Below are 17,407 nucleotides of genomic sequence, written 5' to 3'. Positions count from 1 at the left end.
ACATTAGGAGCAGTTTTTTGCTTTTACTTCTTGAAAACACTTATGTCTTGCATATATGTATAATTCCCCACTTACCTAATACTCTGTTGTTCTAAAACTGGGCCCAGTGAGTGACCCTGACCCAGGAAACCCACCTGTTGTCATTGGTTGTGAATTGTTAAATCTGTGGTTACTCTACAAAGTGTTAACTATAGTTTGAAGCATTCTCTGGCGAAGAAATAATTTCTTTTGGGGTTAAATTGAGTTGAACTGAGACAGCCCCCATCACACCAAACGTCTGCAGCAGACTGAACACTTAAAACTGCTTTATTTTACTGCCATTTCTGCTATAGCACAACGTTGCTGTGAGCCTATGGGCGTGGTAATTATTTCTTAATGATTTCATGCCCTTATTGGATTAGTATGCTGCCTACATGTATTTATATTCAGGCAACAGAGATATTTGTTCAAGGAAAATTCATTTAATCTGATAAATCACTTTATTTAAATCGGGTCAATTCAGCATAGCCCTACTTTCACACCTCTGCGCACCTGTTAAATGTATACTATGCAGGATTGTCAGTTACTCTTTGTAATTCCGCCCATCAGCGTAAGTGAAGGTAAAAGCCAACCCCAGATTCACGTTTGCCGTTTCATGGTGCTATATTTATGTTTTTCAGCACTGTTTTCTCTGGGATGAATGCTGCTTATGATCTGACACCTGTTTGCTGCCTTTTTATAAAGCCCCAGCCTCACCTGAGCCTCACCCATGAACATCTTGTACATAGAAAATAAGAAAATACAGGCAGAGGGCAGAGTCTGCAGATAAATGCACCGCCAAACACTGCTAGTAGGACATAAATGATGATGGAGAAAGATTACTTCTCTACGAATCTGTATGACAAGTATACCTTTAATCTGCTGTGTAAAGTATAATTGTGTTACTTTAATTGATAGCTAAATTTTGATGTTGGAAAGAAGTTTTAAGATGCTGCTATTTGGTTCTGAAAAGCACTTCCTCTGACACATTGAGACCTTTGGTGGCTCACTGCTATAGCCATCTTCATGATTTATTAAGAGTAATGATACAGTGGAGTCAGTGAGGACAAGCAAGACAACTTTGGTACAATTATTTAAACGATATTGTGTCTTAGAGCCCCTGAAAGCAAAGAGATATAAAGAAGTCTTTCATGAAATAACCAAAACTATTCTAACTTTGGAAGAAAATAGTTTGTACATGTACAATTCCATCACTTATAATAGGAGCTGGGAATGATTAATATAGAGCAACATGTTTAAAGTGCAGCATTGTATTACATAACTCACAGTGGCGCTGCTCAGCTAGCGAACCAGGCTCTAGCATTGCAGCTTGTGTATGTTTGTGTATATTTCAAGGTCCACACAGTTGAATAAATTCACCGTCATTGTTGCATTTGTCCATGTCGTCGAGCTAGTTTGCTGTCTCTGTCAGTTAGCTGTCCGTTTGCTACTCACTCTACAGTTGGAAACGACACTTCAAAATAAAAGCTCTGTGCTGGAATTCACTGTACATCAAAATCTAGTATGTTTTTACAAACTTGACACATTTATGAGTCACTTGCGGTCCATTCAGAATGGACCCACAACCCACCAGCAGGGAACCACTGTTTCAAGTTATGAAGGGCAGTATATGAATGTTCGAATTGTTATAAACAGGAAGAGTGGAAATGGCTTTTAGTCCAATCAAATGCACATTCTTAGTGTATTTTTTAGCATGGTACATAACGCAGACTGATAGTTGACCACTTACACATTACTGACAGGCGAAGGGAATAACACTGATCGTCTTGATACAATGCAACGTTCTGGTGGGAAACCTTTGGTCCTGGCATTCATGTGGGTGCCACCTGACACACACCACTCATCCAAACACCAATGCAGACCAGGTACCCCCTTTCATGGCAGCAACACTGCTTGATGACAGTAGCCGCAAAAACTGTTTAGGAATGGCCTGAGGAACATGACAGTGTGCCAAATTCCTAGACCCTAATCTGACCAAGCATTCGGTGGATGTTCCAGTACCTCAGAGGTACCTCCAATCCACAGTTAGGCCTCCTTGAATCAAATGCAGCTCTGACATGTCAAGGCATGGACCAAGGATTTCTAGGGGGATGTCCCTTGGTGTCTGGCAGCAGGGCGTTGGTGGCCGATCCTTTAGGACCTGTTGGTTGTGAGATGGGGTACCAGCATGTCCCACCAAATGCTTGGTCAGATTGGGGTCTGGGGAATTCGGAGGCCTTGTTGATGCCTTGAGCCCTTTGTCATGTCCCTTTGGCCATTCCTGAGCAGTTTTTGTGGGGTGGTATGGTGCATTGTCCTGCTGAGGGGCCACTGCCATTGAGGTGTGCCCTTGTCATGAGGGATGGCACTTGGTCTATAACAATGTTTGGGTAGGTGAAGTGCATCAAGTGGCATCCACCTGAATGCCAAGAGCCAAGGTTTCCTAACAGAACATTGCATTTCAACGGGATGATCAATGTTATTCACTTCACACACCAGTGGTTTTAATGTTTTGGCTGATTGATATATGTTGCACTTGAACTACCCAGCATGAGTCCTTAAGGGAATGACTTCAATTCAAGATGGACTGTCTGTATTCGGAGTGAGCCATAGCTGACTGGTCACGCTCACAACTGTCTCGGGGTCTGTAAACGACAGGTATTGCAGGCACATACAGTCCTCCCAGTCGAGAGCTGACTGATCCTGGATCAGCCCTCTCTCGGCCAACTTCATCACCAGCAGGGCTCGCTTGATCGTCAGCCAGTTGTGTACGGCGGTGGTCATAGAGCCTCTGTGATTGAAGAGTGGGACCCGTGGCCCCCAGAGGAGCACCTGAAGCGTGGCCACCATGTCGGCCATCTGTGGCCCGCTGCTGTCACTATGGAGCAGAGAGGCCAGATAGAGAAGGCCCTGTCGGTGTGAGGACATGAACAGGGTTGGAGCTGAGCCCAGAGGTGTTTGGCTCTCCTGTGAGTGGAAGCAGTATTGAATTAGGTTTCCAATCTGGGATTTGATGTAGGTGAGGGGGTTAGGAACAGACAGAGCAGATGACAGCGGGGTCAACACCACACGAGGGGAGCCATATGTCTTCCATAACATCTGGATCTTTCCTTGTTTCGCCGCCTGTACCCGTTCCATTTCATCTTTCCATCTGCTGGTCTTGAAACTGCTCTTTATTTCAGAGGCATCATGCTCTAGCTTGTTTTCTCCCTCTTCATTCTCCCTGCTGGGCCACACTAAAAAGATCCCCCGAGGTCTGAGCTCAGCAGCAGTGGTGCTGATGTTGTACAGATGTTGTGAGCCCATTAATACCTGCAGCAACAGAGCACATACCTGTCTGTCGTAATCCAAACAATCTGTGCTCTGCAGCGAGCTGCTGTCCTGAACAAAGTCCTCCAGAGTGGCTTGTGGGAAGTCTCTCTCAACGCTCACCGAGAGGCCTCTCTGGAGGAAAGACTGAACTGAGGGCAGACTAATGTTCTCATGAGCTGTGGCACACTCAGTGCTGCCTCCACCTGGTGATTTAGCAGCAGTGCAGTCCGACTTGAGAGGAAAAAAGGGATCTTGGTTTTGTAATATGCTGGATTCACTCCTCGGGGTGCTGCTTGCTTGGAATTGAGTAATAACATCTTGCACGTTGACATGCGATGGCTGGTGTTTGGTGTGAGCCGAGGAAGCTTCGTCAGTCTGCTTGTGTGCCTGCACAGAAAGAACAACGGACACTCATAAAACTGAAGTTGTAATTAAGAAACACTTGCACTGTGTGAAAAAAAGATGCCTCATTTGGCCTTCCTGTTGCAGTTGTGACACCTGATGACAGTTTAGAGGAAGTGTTTCTGGCACCGCAGACCGTGTGACAGTTGCCAGTCTCGATAGAGATCAAGTTTGTATGACTGGTTGCTGTGTGCAATGTGCATACTGTTTTGTTCAGCACAATTTCAAGGTCAATGTGACCACAAGTGAACAGCAGAACATTTTAACATCATGCATTAACACACAGAACGTACTGTTAACACTGCACAGTGAATACAAGATATGTAACATTACCCTTAAACCAAGCATCCTCCCTGGAAGCTTGGGGCTGTGCAGGCTGTAGTAAACCGTGTCGCCGATCTGCTTTGGCTCGCTGCCCTCACACAGCAGGAAATCCTCAGGCTGGTATGAGATGACTTCCCTCTCTGCGGCCTCTCCTCGCAGCAGGATCCCAGCCTCCATGTTCTGTGCCATGCTTCTCAGAAAGAGAAGGTGGCGATGCTGAATCCCCTGAGAAACAACCCTCTGGTCATCAAAGGTGCTGAAGAGGTGGGGCAGATGCTCATCTGGGGTGTCAAAGGACAACTGGGAGAAGGACTGCAAGGAGACAGGACTCCCTCTGATTGGTTGAAACTCTTCTATCTCCTCATGGAAGTAGATGTTGGGTATGGGGGCCAGCATGTATAGGGGGTTGTCAAAGTTTTGAGGGTATCTTTGCAGTGGAGACGGAGGACAGAGTGGAGGCGCCTTGGTGCCAGGGAGGGAGATAGTGCGGGCTAGCTTCTTCTTTGGAACAGGCGGCGGGGTGCCATCTGAGAAAAATCTCTCCAGGTGTCGGGAGGGATCTGAGCAACACAGTGAGGGGGATTTAGGTCAGACTTGAACAGTGAGCAAGAGAAATGAGCATGCAACAGTCTGGGGGCGTCTGCATTGTCAGTTCAACAGTCTGCAAGTCACCATAGTCTATCTGAAAATCACATGCATGTTTTTGAATGTAAAAGTTTCAGATGGTTACTTCCTCTCTTTCAGTTCTCACGAAAACGTCGAAGTGAGAAAACTGAATCACACTTCATAGTAAGATGTGTCTTTTCCCATTACGCTGAACTGCATGCGTGAGTTGTGTTTTCACAATTGGGGAAGGACAATACAGTAAATGATGCAGTGCGTTACAATGACATTAGGACATGAGTACTTTCAGTCACCTAAACTCACTTCATCATTCTGAGGAGCTTACCGTAGCGTTGGTGTATGGGGCACTGGGCTGCATGACAGTCAGTGGGTTCGGGGAAGACATCGTTGCATGCGTAGTTTTGATGCAGGAGTCCAACAGAGCTGAATATAAGACAGTCAGACTCCACACTGGAGTTTCTAGAGGAATGGCTCCTGTGTATGGAGATGCACAGAATAACAAAATCATCTAAGTGCATGCAGTGCAGGATACTTGACATTATCAGATAAAGGATATTCAAATGAAGTATGCGCAGTCTGCTTTTTATCCCTAATAATTAGCATCTTTTAATAAGGATTATGATGATGGATTAGACCTAATTAGAACCCAATAAGAGAATGTGTAGAATAATCACAAAGTTGTAATCAGATCTACAGTTTGTTGGTCTTACCTGCGCTGTTTGAGAGGCAGTGCTGGTGGTTGTTCTTCCGCTCTGCTGCCAGGACCAGACGCCATCAGGAAACTGCAAAGTTACAACACCTAATCTGCTCCTCCACCTCTCACACGCAGCTCACTGTTGTCACTGAATGCAGTGTGTGTGAAGCTTACAGGTGGCCGACTCAGCATGTCTCTGAAACACTTCCCTTTTCTCTCAGTAACTCCCTCTGTCACTTTTTTCTCTGCCTCTTTCTGTCTCTTTCGTCTGTGTAGTTACATGATTTTTTTTTTGTTCTTGTTATCTTTTAATCAGCCCTGAGCTTGAGGTTGGTACCGGAAAGGTGGTGTGTGTGTTCTGGGGGCAAAACTCTGCTCTCTAAGCTAACCTCAAGCTGACAGAACGAGGAAGAGCAGATATGGCAAAGCCCCTTCCATTTGCACTCTTGCCTCTTTCTTTCTCAGTTGATCTACATTTGCCATGTGTAGCCTCAGCATGAACTTCTCTCTTTTGGATGATGCAGTTTGAGCCTTTACACATGCAATGCCCTCTTCAGGGCTGCTTGCATGTAGGAGTGTATACTTTCTCTGACTTAAAAGGAAAGGTTAAATGGTGAAGCATAAGACTGAGATGATTCACCATGTCCCTGTCTTGCACAGCTGGGTCATTTTGGAATTTTTTTAGTGAATGTAAATTCTATGTCCTATAAATGATGGCATAGAGGAAACACTTATTCTGAGGAGCATTTAACACTATAAAAAATATCCAAGCTGACCTCCTGTGACCGATGCTGTGCAGTGCATTTAAAGTTAATGACTTATTTTTAAAATAATAATTAAAAAAACATAATTGTCTCTGCACATTGCACTTTTGCTGGGAGGTCAGAGGTGAATCTTGCTAAAAGACACTTCACCAAGACATGTTTGTCAAAATGAGAATAGTTTCAATGCTGCCAAAAGACAGGATAATCAGGATTACAAGGGACAGTTCACCCCCAGATTAAAACTACCTCTTACCTGTAGTATTATTTATCAGTCTAGATTGTTTTGGTGTGAGTTGTTGGAGATGTCGGCCATAGAAAATAGATGGCATTTGACTTGTGGTGCTCAAAGTGCCCAGAAAAACCTCAACAGCAATCTCTTTCCAGAAATCATGACCCGATTAATCAAGATAATCCACAGACCTTGTTGTGAGCAGTTCCATGCCTGTAACAGTGTGAGATTTAAGCATTAATTGTGTCCTCCTTGGCTGAGCTGTAACATTAGCTAGCAGTAGATGTTTCCTTTTGCACGGTGGTACAGTTGGTGCATGTAGTTTGGTGGAAAGAAAACATTTCCTTCATGAAACTGCTCACAAGATTATCTTGAGTCATAATTCCTGGAAAGAGACATTGCTATTGAGTTTACGGCGCTTTTAGCACCTCAAGCCTAAGGGTCCATGTCATTGGTTTGACAGCCCATTGGTTCGACATCCCATTAGTCCGACTGTCCGCAGTGCTGAACGGCTTGCGGCGGGCGTATGGTGCGCCGCGACTGGCTTGAGGCGGAGCAGGCTTACGGCTTATGTGTTTGTCACTTTCTTTTTCATTTTAACCCACACCATGATCTTTTCCTGACCCTAACCAAGTGGTTTTTGTGCCTGAACCTAACCAGACCTTAACCACAGGGCATCATGATGATTTCGGAACGGACTTCGGAACAATGAGTTTAATATGGTCGGAACAATGGGATGTCGAACCAATGGGCAGTTCCCAAGCCTAATGCCATCTAGTTCCATTACATTCAACAGAAAGCAGACGTCTCTACAGCTGATATCTCCAACACTCAGCAACACACACAAAAACAAACTAGACTGATAGATAGCACTACAGGTAAGAGGAAAAATATGTATTTTTGATTTTGGGGTGAACTGTCCCTTTAATGACTTGGATGACTGTTCACCCCTTTAGCTCCAGCTGTAATTAAGAAGACATAAACTTAATCATCTAGAGCTTCTAACACAGTGATCAGAAATAAAATCTAACTAAAATTTAACTTAAGAGTCTACAGTTATGCTAGTGGCTCTGGGAGGTTGTGCTTAGGTGCAGAAGTTCTTGAGCTAAATGCTAACATCAGCATGCTAACATGCTCATAATGCCAATGCTAACATGCTGATGTTTAGCTGATGTTTTAGGTGTAATCTTTATAATGTTCACCATTTTAGTTTAGTGTGCTTGCATGCTGATATTTGCTGATTAGCACTACAGATAAACTACAGCTGAGGATGATGGAAATGTCATTAGTTACAGGTATTTCATTAGGCAAACTGAAAATTTCACCTTATGGTGCTAGGTGAAAAGACATAATGTAAAAACTTAAATTAATAGCCCAAGCTATTATTAACTTAAAAAAATGTTAAAATTGTTCATGTGAACCAGTATGAATATTACTTGTATAACAATGAGGCTTTGAATAACTTATCAATTACAAATCATTCATTTAAACTAGCTCCGAAAGACAAGGCATCGCAATCCATTAATTGTCGGGATATTCTAGTCTGCACTGAAGTGGTGGACTGAGCAACAAACAGATCAACATTTCCACTCCTGGAGCAGCGTGCTGCTAACTTGGCTAAACATGCTGCCATAAATGGTGAACATGCGTGGAAATAGAGCCCATTAAGCATCTTGAAATATAATAAATCACAATGAGCATTAATATCCATAATCAGGAAAGAATTTAGGTCACACACCGTGATGCGACCCATAAAGAGACACAGGAGAGAGCCACGTAAACAGACTGTAGTGACCATATTTAGGTATCCTAATAGGTGCAGTGGCACTTGTGTGATGTCAGTGATACACACATGGATCTATAACACAATATTTCATTATCTGGGTGCTAATTAGAGCCTTGAGGCCGAGCGTGTGCTGCTCAAGTACCCCTATCCCAGAATGACTCACATCATCTGGGTTAACGGCAGTTGTCCCTGAAATGATTCTCCACAGTCATTTCTGCTATATTTAGTGACAAGACTGTTTCATTGAAAAACATGATGACAATGTGTCAACACGTTGTGACTGACAATGAAGTGAACCCCAGTATATTACAAATCTAAAACAGCCTCATAAGGATCTGAAATGGAGCTTTGTTACAGAAAATCTGCGTGTGATGATGAAATTTCAATATTAAAGGCTTCTCCCAAAATGACTCTAAATGTCTGCTGCAGTATGAATCTGATCAGTTGAAAATAGCAGAGGATATTAAAGGGACGGTTCACCCCAGAATCACAGGTACACATTCTCCCTCTTACTTGTAGTGCTTCTTATTAGTCTAGATTGTTTTGGTGAGTTGCTAAGGGTCTGATATTGGCCTTCTCTCTAATATAATGGAACTAGATGGCACTCAGCTTGTGCTGTTTAAAGCGCCAAAAATATACATTTGAAAAACTCAACAACAATGTCTCTTTCTAGAAATCCTGACCTTGTAACTCAAGATAATCCCCAGACCTTGCTGTGAGCAGTTTCATGTAGGAACTGTTCTCTTTCTACCAAACTGCACCTGCTAACCGTATCACCCTTCAGAAGGAAGTGTACATCTACTCATGGAAAAGAAGATTAGCTAGCTCAGTGGTGCCAGGTGAGTGTGAATCGGCTGCTAGCTCACTGAGCACCACTGAGCTAGCTATCGTTGCAGCTCAGCCAAGGAGTGCCCCATACATGTAACATTTTGCAAGCCTCTCGTCCATGAGTAGATGCACGTTTCCTTCTGCGCAGTGATAGAGAAAGAAAATAGTTCCGACATAAAACTGCTCACAACAAGATCTGTGGATTATCTTGTGTAACCAGCTTGTGATTTCTGGAAAGATACATTGCTGTTGAGTTTTTGTAAGTATTATTTTGTCACTTTTAGCACCACAAGCCGAGCGCTGTCTATATCCATTATGCTCAAGAGAAGGCAGACATCTCTACGGACAATATCTCCAACACTCTGCGACTCACAAAACAATCTAGATTGATAAATGGCACTAAAGCTAAGTGGAAAAATATGTGTATATGTGTGTAAGTTTTGATTCTCTTTAGGTACTAAATGAACATATGGTGTGCATTTCAATCCCCATACTGCCATACTATATGCCAGAAAGATTTTATAGTGTTCAGTACATAGTATGTCAAATGCAGTACGCCAAAAGTACCGGGATGTTATATTACATCCGTTCGGATGCTTTTCTGGCTTTTCTGACCCACAGAAAAGATCTCCCCTGCACAGTGAAAGATACATTACATAGACTGTCAGAAGTCACAATGATGGATGACAGCGCATTCTGTTGACTGATGACCAGTTGATTAGTAATGATAGGAATATTATGTGTTTAACTGAATAAAATAATCATAAATATAACCAACAACAAATGAGCTTAAGTATTAAATAACAATGCTAGAGAAATGTATAGCCTCTGTAATTTTACTTACGTGAATATAATATGTCAGAGTCTAACTTACTGCAGAATGATAACATCAGAGCTGTTTGGGTTGACCTCAGTCTCTGGTGAACAGTATTTGTTTTTATCTCCAAGCTAACTGATATAAAACCAAGAGAGTAAAAGGTCAGGGCGTAACGTTATGAGGAAGTGGTATGTGTTCATACTGCATGCAACAGTATGTACTCTATAAGGTCAGCTGCAGCACCTACTAAAAGTAAAAAGAAAAAGTATGCGACTTGAATGCACCCAAATTTTACAGAAAAACAAGTGATGGTCATCAAGTGAACATGTCAGTCAAATCCAAAATATGAAGGAGCATATTGGTGCCTTTGAGTTCTCCATCAATATAACAGAGAAGAGTGACATTTTGGCTTCCAAGAGGTGGCATGGCAGAACAGGCTTGGGAGCCACTGCTAGATGAGATTATTATTTATATACAGCGCCTCCATGAATGGATATATAAACTTTCCAGTTGCCATTTGTTTAGGTACACCTGGTCAAAACTAATGCAGCCTAACACAACAGCCCTGTAATAAACCCTATCATGTACAGCACTTTATATTTTGCTCACCCCATTTATATCATTGAGTTAGAGTCACTGAAGGTAAATTAGATACTAGAAACACTTCTCAGTAAAACACAGTACAGTTTAATAAACCGTGGTGTATTAGAGAGAAGTTATGAAACTGTTCTGAACTTTGCTGTGTGTTTGCGTTCTCAAAATTAAATTACTCATCTCTTTTTAAAGAATGCTTTTAAGCGACTGAGCAGTTCGGGAATTGAATGAGAGCGGAAACCCTTATTTGGCTTAAAGCATTATTGTAAAATCTCTTATGTCATGCACATACAAAAACAACAACACGGGGAGTAATTATAAATTTAGATCACCTTAATCTATTCTTGTGCTCAGGGACTCATTTTTGTATTTTCATTGCCCTGCACTCAGAGCAGAGCACTTTGCATCATAATTATATTTACCCACTAAATTTCAGTGTGTGGGAGCTTTGAGGATGCAGGCTACGAGGATGCATTAGTTGACCGTCGTTAAGGGCGTCTGCAGCGAAGCTCTTCATATGCTAAGGAGCAAGAACTGCTTCGTTTCTCCGCCTCGGGGACGAATCAGCACACATTCATGCGAGTTCACAGCTCCGGCTCACTGTGGAAACTATACAGACGTATTCAACGAGGGCCTGACTATAGGCAGACAGCTTGAGAGCAACTGACATTTAAGATCCTGAAAGCGGTGGAGGAATTCATTAACCTTAAATTCACTCTGCCTGTTATGAGAGTCTTAAAGGTGACCCTCCATGCTCCTCAAGAAAACAGGAACTTTGAAATAAAATAGGACGATGAAGAGACTCAGACATAATGCACGCAGTATCACAGCAGTCTGTTGATGTTGGTTTATTTTTCATGAATTTTTACAGCTTAATCATACTGACATTTTTGTCCACTGATACGAGACAAAAACTGTATTCCACAACATTTATACATGAAAAAATACACAATATAAACCAAATTAAGGCGTATTAAAGCACTTAGCATAGCTACAAATCAGTCTCGTGATTTCGTTCCTTATGGCGGGAGGTGAAGTGTTTCCTTATAACCTCATAGAAGCGGCGTTTGTGCTTGCCGTCTTGGTGTCTGAGTGCAGAGGAAGATGAAACTGTAGTGTTGACGGAGGAGGAACAAGCTTTCATCTCTCCCTTTACTGATCTCTCTTTGCTCTGTGAGTCAGTTAAGTCTTTAGACAGCCTCCTCTTGTCTCCCGGCAGGTTAGAGGAGTTGTTGTTTACTGTCCTCGTCACTGGAGCTTTGCTAAGAGAGCATGTGGTCTCCTCATCCTTGTTTGAGCGCCGTAGCCCGGCTTGGCAGAGAAGTGCCTCCTCGCTCGCCATCTGCGGGCTCTGGCTTAAGGTGACGAAGCCGTACGGGGTGGTGACTTTGGTCAGGTGTGGCAGGGAGAAGGCAGCTCTGCTGGCGGGGTCCAGGCAGTCCTGGGCCTCGGTGAAGGAGCAGGGGTAGGACACCTCCCTCTGAAGAGCAGATCTCCTCTGGGTGAAGGGGTCTGAGACGCTCCGCTCAGCCTTGCGGTCTGACAGAACCAAACCGCAGGCTGTGAATGATGTGGATGATGAAAGCGTGGAGCAGGCCAGAGAAGCACATAAAGATGACTCAGTCCCAGAGCTCCCTAAGCCTTCATCTGTCTCCACATCATCCTCCTCTGTCTCTTTGTCCAATGATCTTAAGCTGTTCTGCACTGACAGACTTGGTATAGTGAACTGTGGGATGCTGTCAGGTGTCAGGATATTTGGATAAATGTTCTCCCGGCTTGTCTGGAAGTCCGATCCCAGAGAACACCCGAAGGACCTTGCACCACTGGTAGCCCACAAGAGAGCACGGATCCCTGCACTGCTGTGTCTGCGCAATGTGGAGAAATCATCTGAAGCTTGGGTCCCACTGCAGATAGCTCCAATGCTGAACGTCCGTGTGACTGTGTTCTTATCCATCACTGAATGCTTCTCGTTGTCTTTGCTCACGGACTCGGTTGTCGAATGGCAAGAGGACGGATGATGAGCAGCTTTTATGCTTCTCCACTTCCCACATGTTGTCCTCCACCAAATGCATCAACAGATACGTAAATGTGACGAGAGCCAGAGGCGGAAATGGTTACCAGTTAAGGAGCTTTTAAAGAATGGAAGCTCAATAACAGGCCTCCCTCTTCAACCTTTTCATATGCTAAGGAGCAGCCAGAGATGCAGCATCTCACTGCCACAGCATCATGTTGCTAATTATAGTGAACTGACCAATAAACCTGTCATTGTTTAATGGTTTCATAACAGTCTCCTTAAGCCCAAGATGATGTCTTAAAAATGTTTGTTTCATGTGACTCCAAATGTATTTGATTTAATACAGTATTTTAAGTTAAACAGCAAATCTACACTGACCAGCAGGAACTCAGGAATGTTTGGCATCTTTGTTTGAGAAATAAGTGAAATCCATACTTCATATAAAGAGTTAAACCTAGAAAGAATAGTTGATACATTTTCTGTGTACTGATTAATTCACTGCTCTAATGTGCAGCAGGATCTCTTCTTATGAAGAGGGACTTTACATATAAATGTAGTAATGGATTTCTAAATATCTGGTGCTGCCCTGAGAAGAAAGAAATCTTACAGTAAACATTTTTAACATCTTTTGAAATGTTTTTTTTTTTTTTATCAAGTTATGTATTTGGTTTTTGTTATTTTCAGATTTTAGAAATTCTGTTTTGCTCATTTTAAACCATTACTTATGGCCTATCCAAGTTGAATTATTCATGTAACTTCAGTTTTGCTTTTTTGGTTCTTTTTACAGGGCCAAGGATGAAAGTATCGTTGGGGGGACACACTGGTCCATAAAGTAGCCTATACCCCTGCAGCCCCCATGAGACAGGGGGCCTGGAAGTCCAACCAGGCCACCCTTGCCTGTCAACAACCACTTCAACACATTCTCACTCGGCCCTCGTTGTACATCGACGTTTGATCATGGGCCTTCCATGTCAAGATGCAACATGCAAAGTACCCTGGTAGTGTTGGTTGTTGAGGCTCTGGTAGGCTGTGTCAACTTCAGCCTGTTACATGCATTGTCTTCTTTCAAGATACACTTCGGTTTTCAAAGGAAATTTACAGTTTGCATACAGCCTCCTTCAAAATAAATGCACTACGTCAGTACAACACCATGAACTGACAGGTTTTCCTTCAACAACAAAGCACATGGCTACACATTTGTACAACTGAAGTATGTAAGAATCCCTTTAGACCTACATCGCTATAAGAACATTAAAATTACAATTTTTTAAATTCATTTCCATATAATTTTTGGTCAAAGCCACAGGTGCCTACCCCTGGTTTATGGTGTAAATTCTGTCAAAATAAAACTCAGCTTCTTTTATGTTTTCATTACGAGGGACAAATGCACAAATGCAATGTTCTAAATACTGTGCATTATTATGCTGATGAATAATTGTGTATCATGTGTATATGAATAGTTCCTTTTATTACTATTGCAATCATTATAACTATTAAATATTAATATTATAATTTTTAATTTTCAATGTACTGCAGTCAAACGCAGATAGTTTTGAATATGCAGTTTAATAGTGAGATGATTTCTATTAACTCCCAGCAGCAGCTGTGTTTTGCATGTCAGAAGTCTCTGATAATATAATGGACCTATTTTCAGGTCCACATCGGTCACGTGGCCTCCATTTCCCGGCCTGTTGCAGGTTAATTGGCGGGAGCTGCTGATTGGTCCGCTCTGATTGCGCCAGGTGCATGGGTCCCTGCTGATTGGCTACACCGTGGCAACATCAGGGTACATTTCACCCTCCAACACCCGCACACACTTTAGTCCTTCATCTTCTCCTCCTCCTCACCGCAGGTCGGCAGATCCACCAGGCTTTGACCCGCAGCAGGATGACACTGGAAACCCACAGAGACGCCGTGGAGGCCGACAACGCTGAGGTAATGTGGGACAGACAGGTGGTGTGGGACGACTTGTAAAATATTATAAAGACATGTTGTGGTAGTTGTGACCTGTGTTGTCTCTCCCTTTGCAGGGCAGCGTTGTGAGGAGAGACGGTGTGTTCCGCTCCGTGCTGCGCGGCCTCCTCTGGCCCTTCGGCGTCGTGGTACGAGCTGCAGCTAATTTGTGTTAGCATTTAGCCTGTTAGCTTCACACACGACCTAACATGGCTGTCACACACAGGTGCGCGTGTACCGCGGGTTTTGGTGGGTGCTGGGTTTCCGGCAGCCACAGGAGAAACCCCTCGTGAGCCCTGCGGTGCCCAGTCCCGCACGCCAGAGCCTCGCCGGCCGGAAGCGCCTGCACCGAGTCACCCGGCTGCTGCTGGCCATCCTGCCCCGCCGGGTGCAGGGCGCCCTGGGGTACCCGGTGTCCAGCAGCATTGGGCGCTCCCTCTCACCAGGTATGGAAGTTTGTTGGATAATCATTGAGCTAACCAAAAAGTTTTCCCTTCAGCAGGGGCCTTCCTAACACAAACCACCACTCGCACCAGCTCTCCCTCTGTATCTCACATATCACTTGGTCTGTGCCTATTAGAGTTGCATCTATATACCTGTTTCATGATATATAAGTTCATGGCTGTCATTCTGAGTACATTTGCTAACCTATGATAGTGAAATGCATGCAACAGGGTGTTTAATCTCCCTTTTATTTTAGTTCTAGGGGAGACTTCTTAGATACTTCATTAACAAAATGGGTTCAGTTATAGTAACAAAATGCTTGTAAAACCAAAAATAACCTTCAATTTTCAGTCCCCTTTTTTTAAGGGTCATTCAGACTGATAAAAAGAAACTCTTTAATACCATGAGACTGTCTTCTAAGACTTATCATACTGTTGCAACCCTAATGCTGATAATCATTTGCATCAGTTTTCAGACCATTTGAAGGAGCGAAGCGTAGAAGACTGCTTGTATAGGATTCATAGAATTTAGTAGCCTCTAATGGTTAGAATCGCACATTGCAACCACCTGACGCTTCTCATGTGCCAAGCGTGAACTCCTGCTGAGGATTCACAAGGTTTTTACCAGGAGCTGAATTATCTGAAGAGGTCTCTTCCCCTCCAAAACAAATGGGACCAGGTGATTAAACCAAGTAGAAACGCTTCCTCTGATGCCGGTCCGCTCTTTGCAGATAGGTTGCTAGTTCAGCCTGTGCTCACTTTTTTTCCGAGCCAGGCTTTCAGGAGGTTTTTACAGAGAGCTGAAATATCTGAGGTCTCTTTCCCTCAAACAAACAGACTCTGTCATTTTTAAATCGGTAAACACTGAATAAAGCAGTTTGACATTACAAATCAGTTTTTCCCATGCTGCCAATCGCTTATTGGCTGCTATGGTGGCTAATGCCAATGGCCCTATCTAGAGCCAGTGTTGAATATTTGTCTGTGTTTACCGTAGCAACATGGCATCCTCTGTAGATGAGGACCTGCTCCCTATGTAGATATAAACAACTCTATTCTATATAACGAAATCATGGTGATTCTTATTCCCCTAAATCCTACGCAGTGGACTTTTTAAAAGAGGAAAAAATAGCACTTGTTCCTGGGCCCTGTGGAGTAACTAGGCAGATTCAATCAAAATCTGCCATCTAGGTTTCCCAATTACCACATAGGGCCAAAAACAACTTGTCAAACTCAACTCCAAATACTCAAATGTTAGTGTACTGTGCATAACAGTAGTTTGCAGAAGTATGATTTACTTTTTGACCTTTAAATAGGGATGTAAAATTTTAATGTGTCTAGAGGCCTGAGGGAACCACTTTCTGAAACAGTTTGTTTCCCAACAGAAATCCGAGTCTCTCCTACGAAACCTTGTGGAAAGGGCAGCAAGAGGAAGCAGGATGAGTTGGATGAGGATGAGGAGGAAGAGGAGAGTCAGACCTGGGTGGAGGCGCTCACTCAGGAGCTCGCTGAAGACGAAGGCCCAGAGATGGATCCTGACTATGAGGTTAGTGCTCGGGATGAGTTTGCTCCTGTTTCACACCGTGCTGTGTATTAAATTTTATGTGAAGGTGATTTCGTCAATCTGAAGGGAGATGAAGGAATATGTGTCGTTGGTATCAAAAGTGTCTATTTCTTTTGGTTTATAATGCATGAGTACGTTCTGTACATCACAACACATGTGGTGTCTGGTGCACAATGTGTTCACGCTTAAAATAACACCTGCAGTCACACAACCTGATCTAAAATTCAAAAGCCCTTAACATTCCCGATAATGGAAGAAGGTGTTGCTCTCTTAATGCTGACCATCTCTCAGCCCAGTACCATAGAGACCGAGAGTGAAGAGTACCGCTCACACAACAACACCGAAAGCGACATTGAGGTTCAGGAGAAAGGCGTTGTCATCGAGGACGTGAACACGGTAAGATCTGTGGACCCACTGTTAAAGAAATGGCTTACATGAATAATGCAGAGATGAGTGATGCACTAACTTGACTTTTGTGTTTTACAGGAATTTGAGGTGTCAAATCCATCTGAAATCACTTGCCCTGCTGTTGTATATTGACAAAATGTTGTATTGTTTCAGTGGTTTTGTATGTTTATATATTAATTCAATAAAACTTTGCCCTTTGCCTTGACATTGTTGTGGCTGTCCACTAGATGGCAGTAATATTTTATTCAACAACTGAGCTGACACAGTGTGAAGGAATGACTTGTTCATATGCCATCAGTACTTTCTATGAGGATTGTTTAAATGCAGCTCTTGGTTCATTTTAAAACCTTTTTAATTTGATTTAGTTTCTCAATTGACTGGTGACTGAGGTTGCTCTAAAATGTTAGTGGGTCTGTACAGCTCTGACCACATGATACAGGTGCTGTCAACTTTGAAAAATTAAAACCATTCCTTTGCAGTTTGTTGCAATTAACTTCATCTTGTTTGTTCATTAGTGTGATGGTTCCTGTGTTAGGTTAATTTCTGGATCCTTCATGGCACTGATCATGCTCACAGCTGTAATCTGCCTAAGCTGTAGACATGGATGTCTGTATCATGCTTTGCCTCTCTACTAAA

The 17,407-nt window shown here is 43.1% G+C and overlaps 3 protein-coding genes across 3 annotated transcripts; 1 reads left to right on the top strand and 2 right to left on the bottom strand.

Annotated features, from left to right (window-relative positions):
* Positions 1–1,011: 1,011 nt before the first annotated feature.
* On the bottom strand, positions 1,012–5,621 carry LOC117254063 (inactive tyrosine-protein kinase PEAK1). Its single transcript, XM_033622038.2, has 4 exons — positions 5,391–5,621; positions 5,006–5,154; positions 4,066–4,616; positions 1,012–3,717 (listed from the first exon to the last, which is right to left on the bottom strand). The coding sequence occupies exons 1-4, from the start codon at positions 5,453–5,455 to the stop codon at positions 2,596–2,598; spliced, it is 1,887 nt and encodes a 628-aa protein (XP_033477929.1). The 5' UTR covers positions 5,456–5,621; the 3' UTR covers positions 1,012–2,595.
* A 5,668-nt stretch (positions 5,622–11,289) lies between these two features.
* Positions 11,290–12,371, bottom strand: LOC144463738 (uncharacterized). Its single transcript, XM_078169142.1, has one exon. It carries the CDS (start codon positions 12,344–12,346, stop codon positions 11,384–11,386), a length of 963 nt encoding a protein of 320 aa, XP_078025268.1. The 5' UTR covers positions 12,347–12,371; the 3' UTR covers positions 11,290–11,383.
* A 1,815-nt stretch (positions 12,372–14,186) lies between these two features.
* On the top strand, positions 14,187–16,976 carry org (oogenesis-related gene). The gene is made up of 6 exons (XM_033622723.2): positions 14,187–14,341; positions 14,437–14,508; positions 14,586–14,805; positions 16,185–16,345; positions 16,655–16,759; positions 16,850–16,976. The coding sequence occupies exons 1-6, from the start codon at positions 14,294–14,296 to the stop codon at positions 16,901–16,903; spliced, it is 660 nt and encodes a 219-aa protein (XP_033478614.1). The 5' UTR covers positions 14,187–14,293; the 3' UTR covers positions 16,904–16,976.
* The last annotated feature ends 431 nt before the right edge of the window (positions 16,977–17,407 follow it).

The sequence above is a fragment of the Epinephelus lanceolatus genome, chromosome 6 (genome assembly GCF_041903045.1).
Source record: "Epinephelus lanceolatus isolate andai-2023 chromosome 6, ASM4190304v1, whole genome shotgun sequence".
NCBI lineage: Eukaryota > Metazoa > Chordata > Actinopteri > Perciformes > Serranidae > Epinephelus > Epinephelus lanceolatus.
This window is presented reverse-complemented; position numbering and strand designations above follow the sequence as displayed.

Excerpts from the sequence above, each read along its gene's own strand:
- LOC117254063 (XM_033622038.2), bottom strand. The coding sequence starts at position 5,455 with ATGGCGTCTGGTCCTGGCAGCAGAGCGGAAGAACAACCACCAGCACTG. Across the intron at positions 5,155-5,390 it reads CTGCCTCTCAAACAGCGCAG|GAGCCATTCCTCTAGAAACT; the intron begins GTAAGACCAACA and ends CTCCATACACAG. Across the intron at positions 3,718-4,065 it reads GGAGGATGCTTGGTTTAAGG|GCACACAAGCAGACTGACGA; the intron begins GTAATGTTACAT and ends CTTTCTGTGCAG.
- LOC144463738 (XM_078169142.1), bottom strand. The coding sequence starts at position 12,346 with ATGGATAAGAACACAGTCACACGGACGTTCAGCATTGGAGCTATCTGC.
- org (XM_033622723.2), top strand. The coding sequence starts at position 14,294 with ATGACACTGGAAACCCACAGAGACGCCGTGGAGGCCGACAACGCTGAG. Across the intron at positions 14,509-14,585 it reads TCTGGCCCTTCGGCGTCGTG|GTGCGCGTGTACCGCGGGTT; the intron begins GTACGAGCTGCA and ends TGTCACACACAG. Across the intron at positions 16,760-16,849 it reads TCATCGAGGACGTGAACACG|GAATTTGAGGTGTCAAATCC; the intron begins GTAAGATCTGTG and ends TGTGTTTTACAG.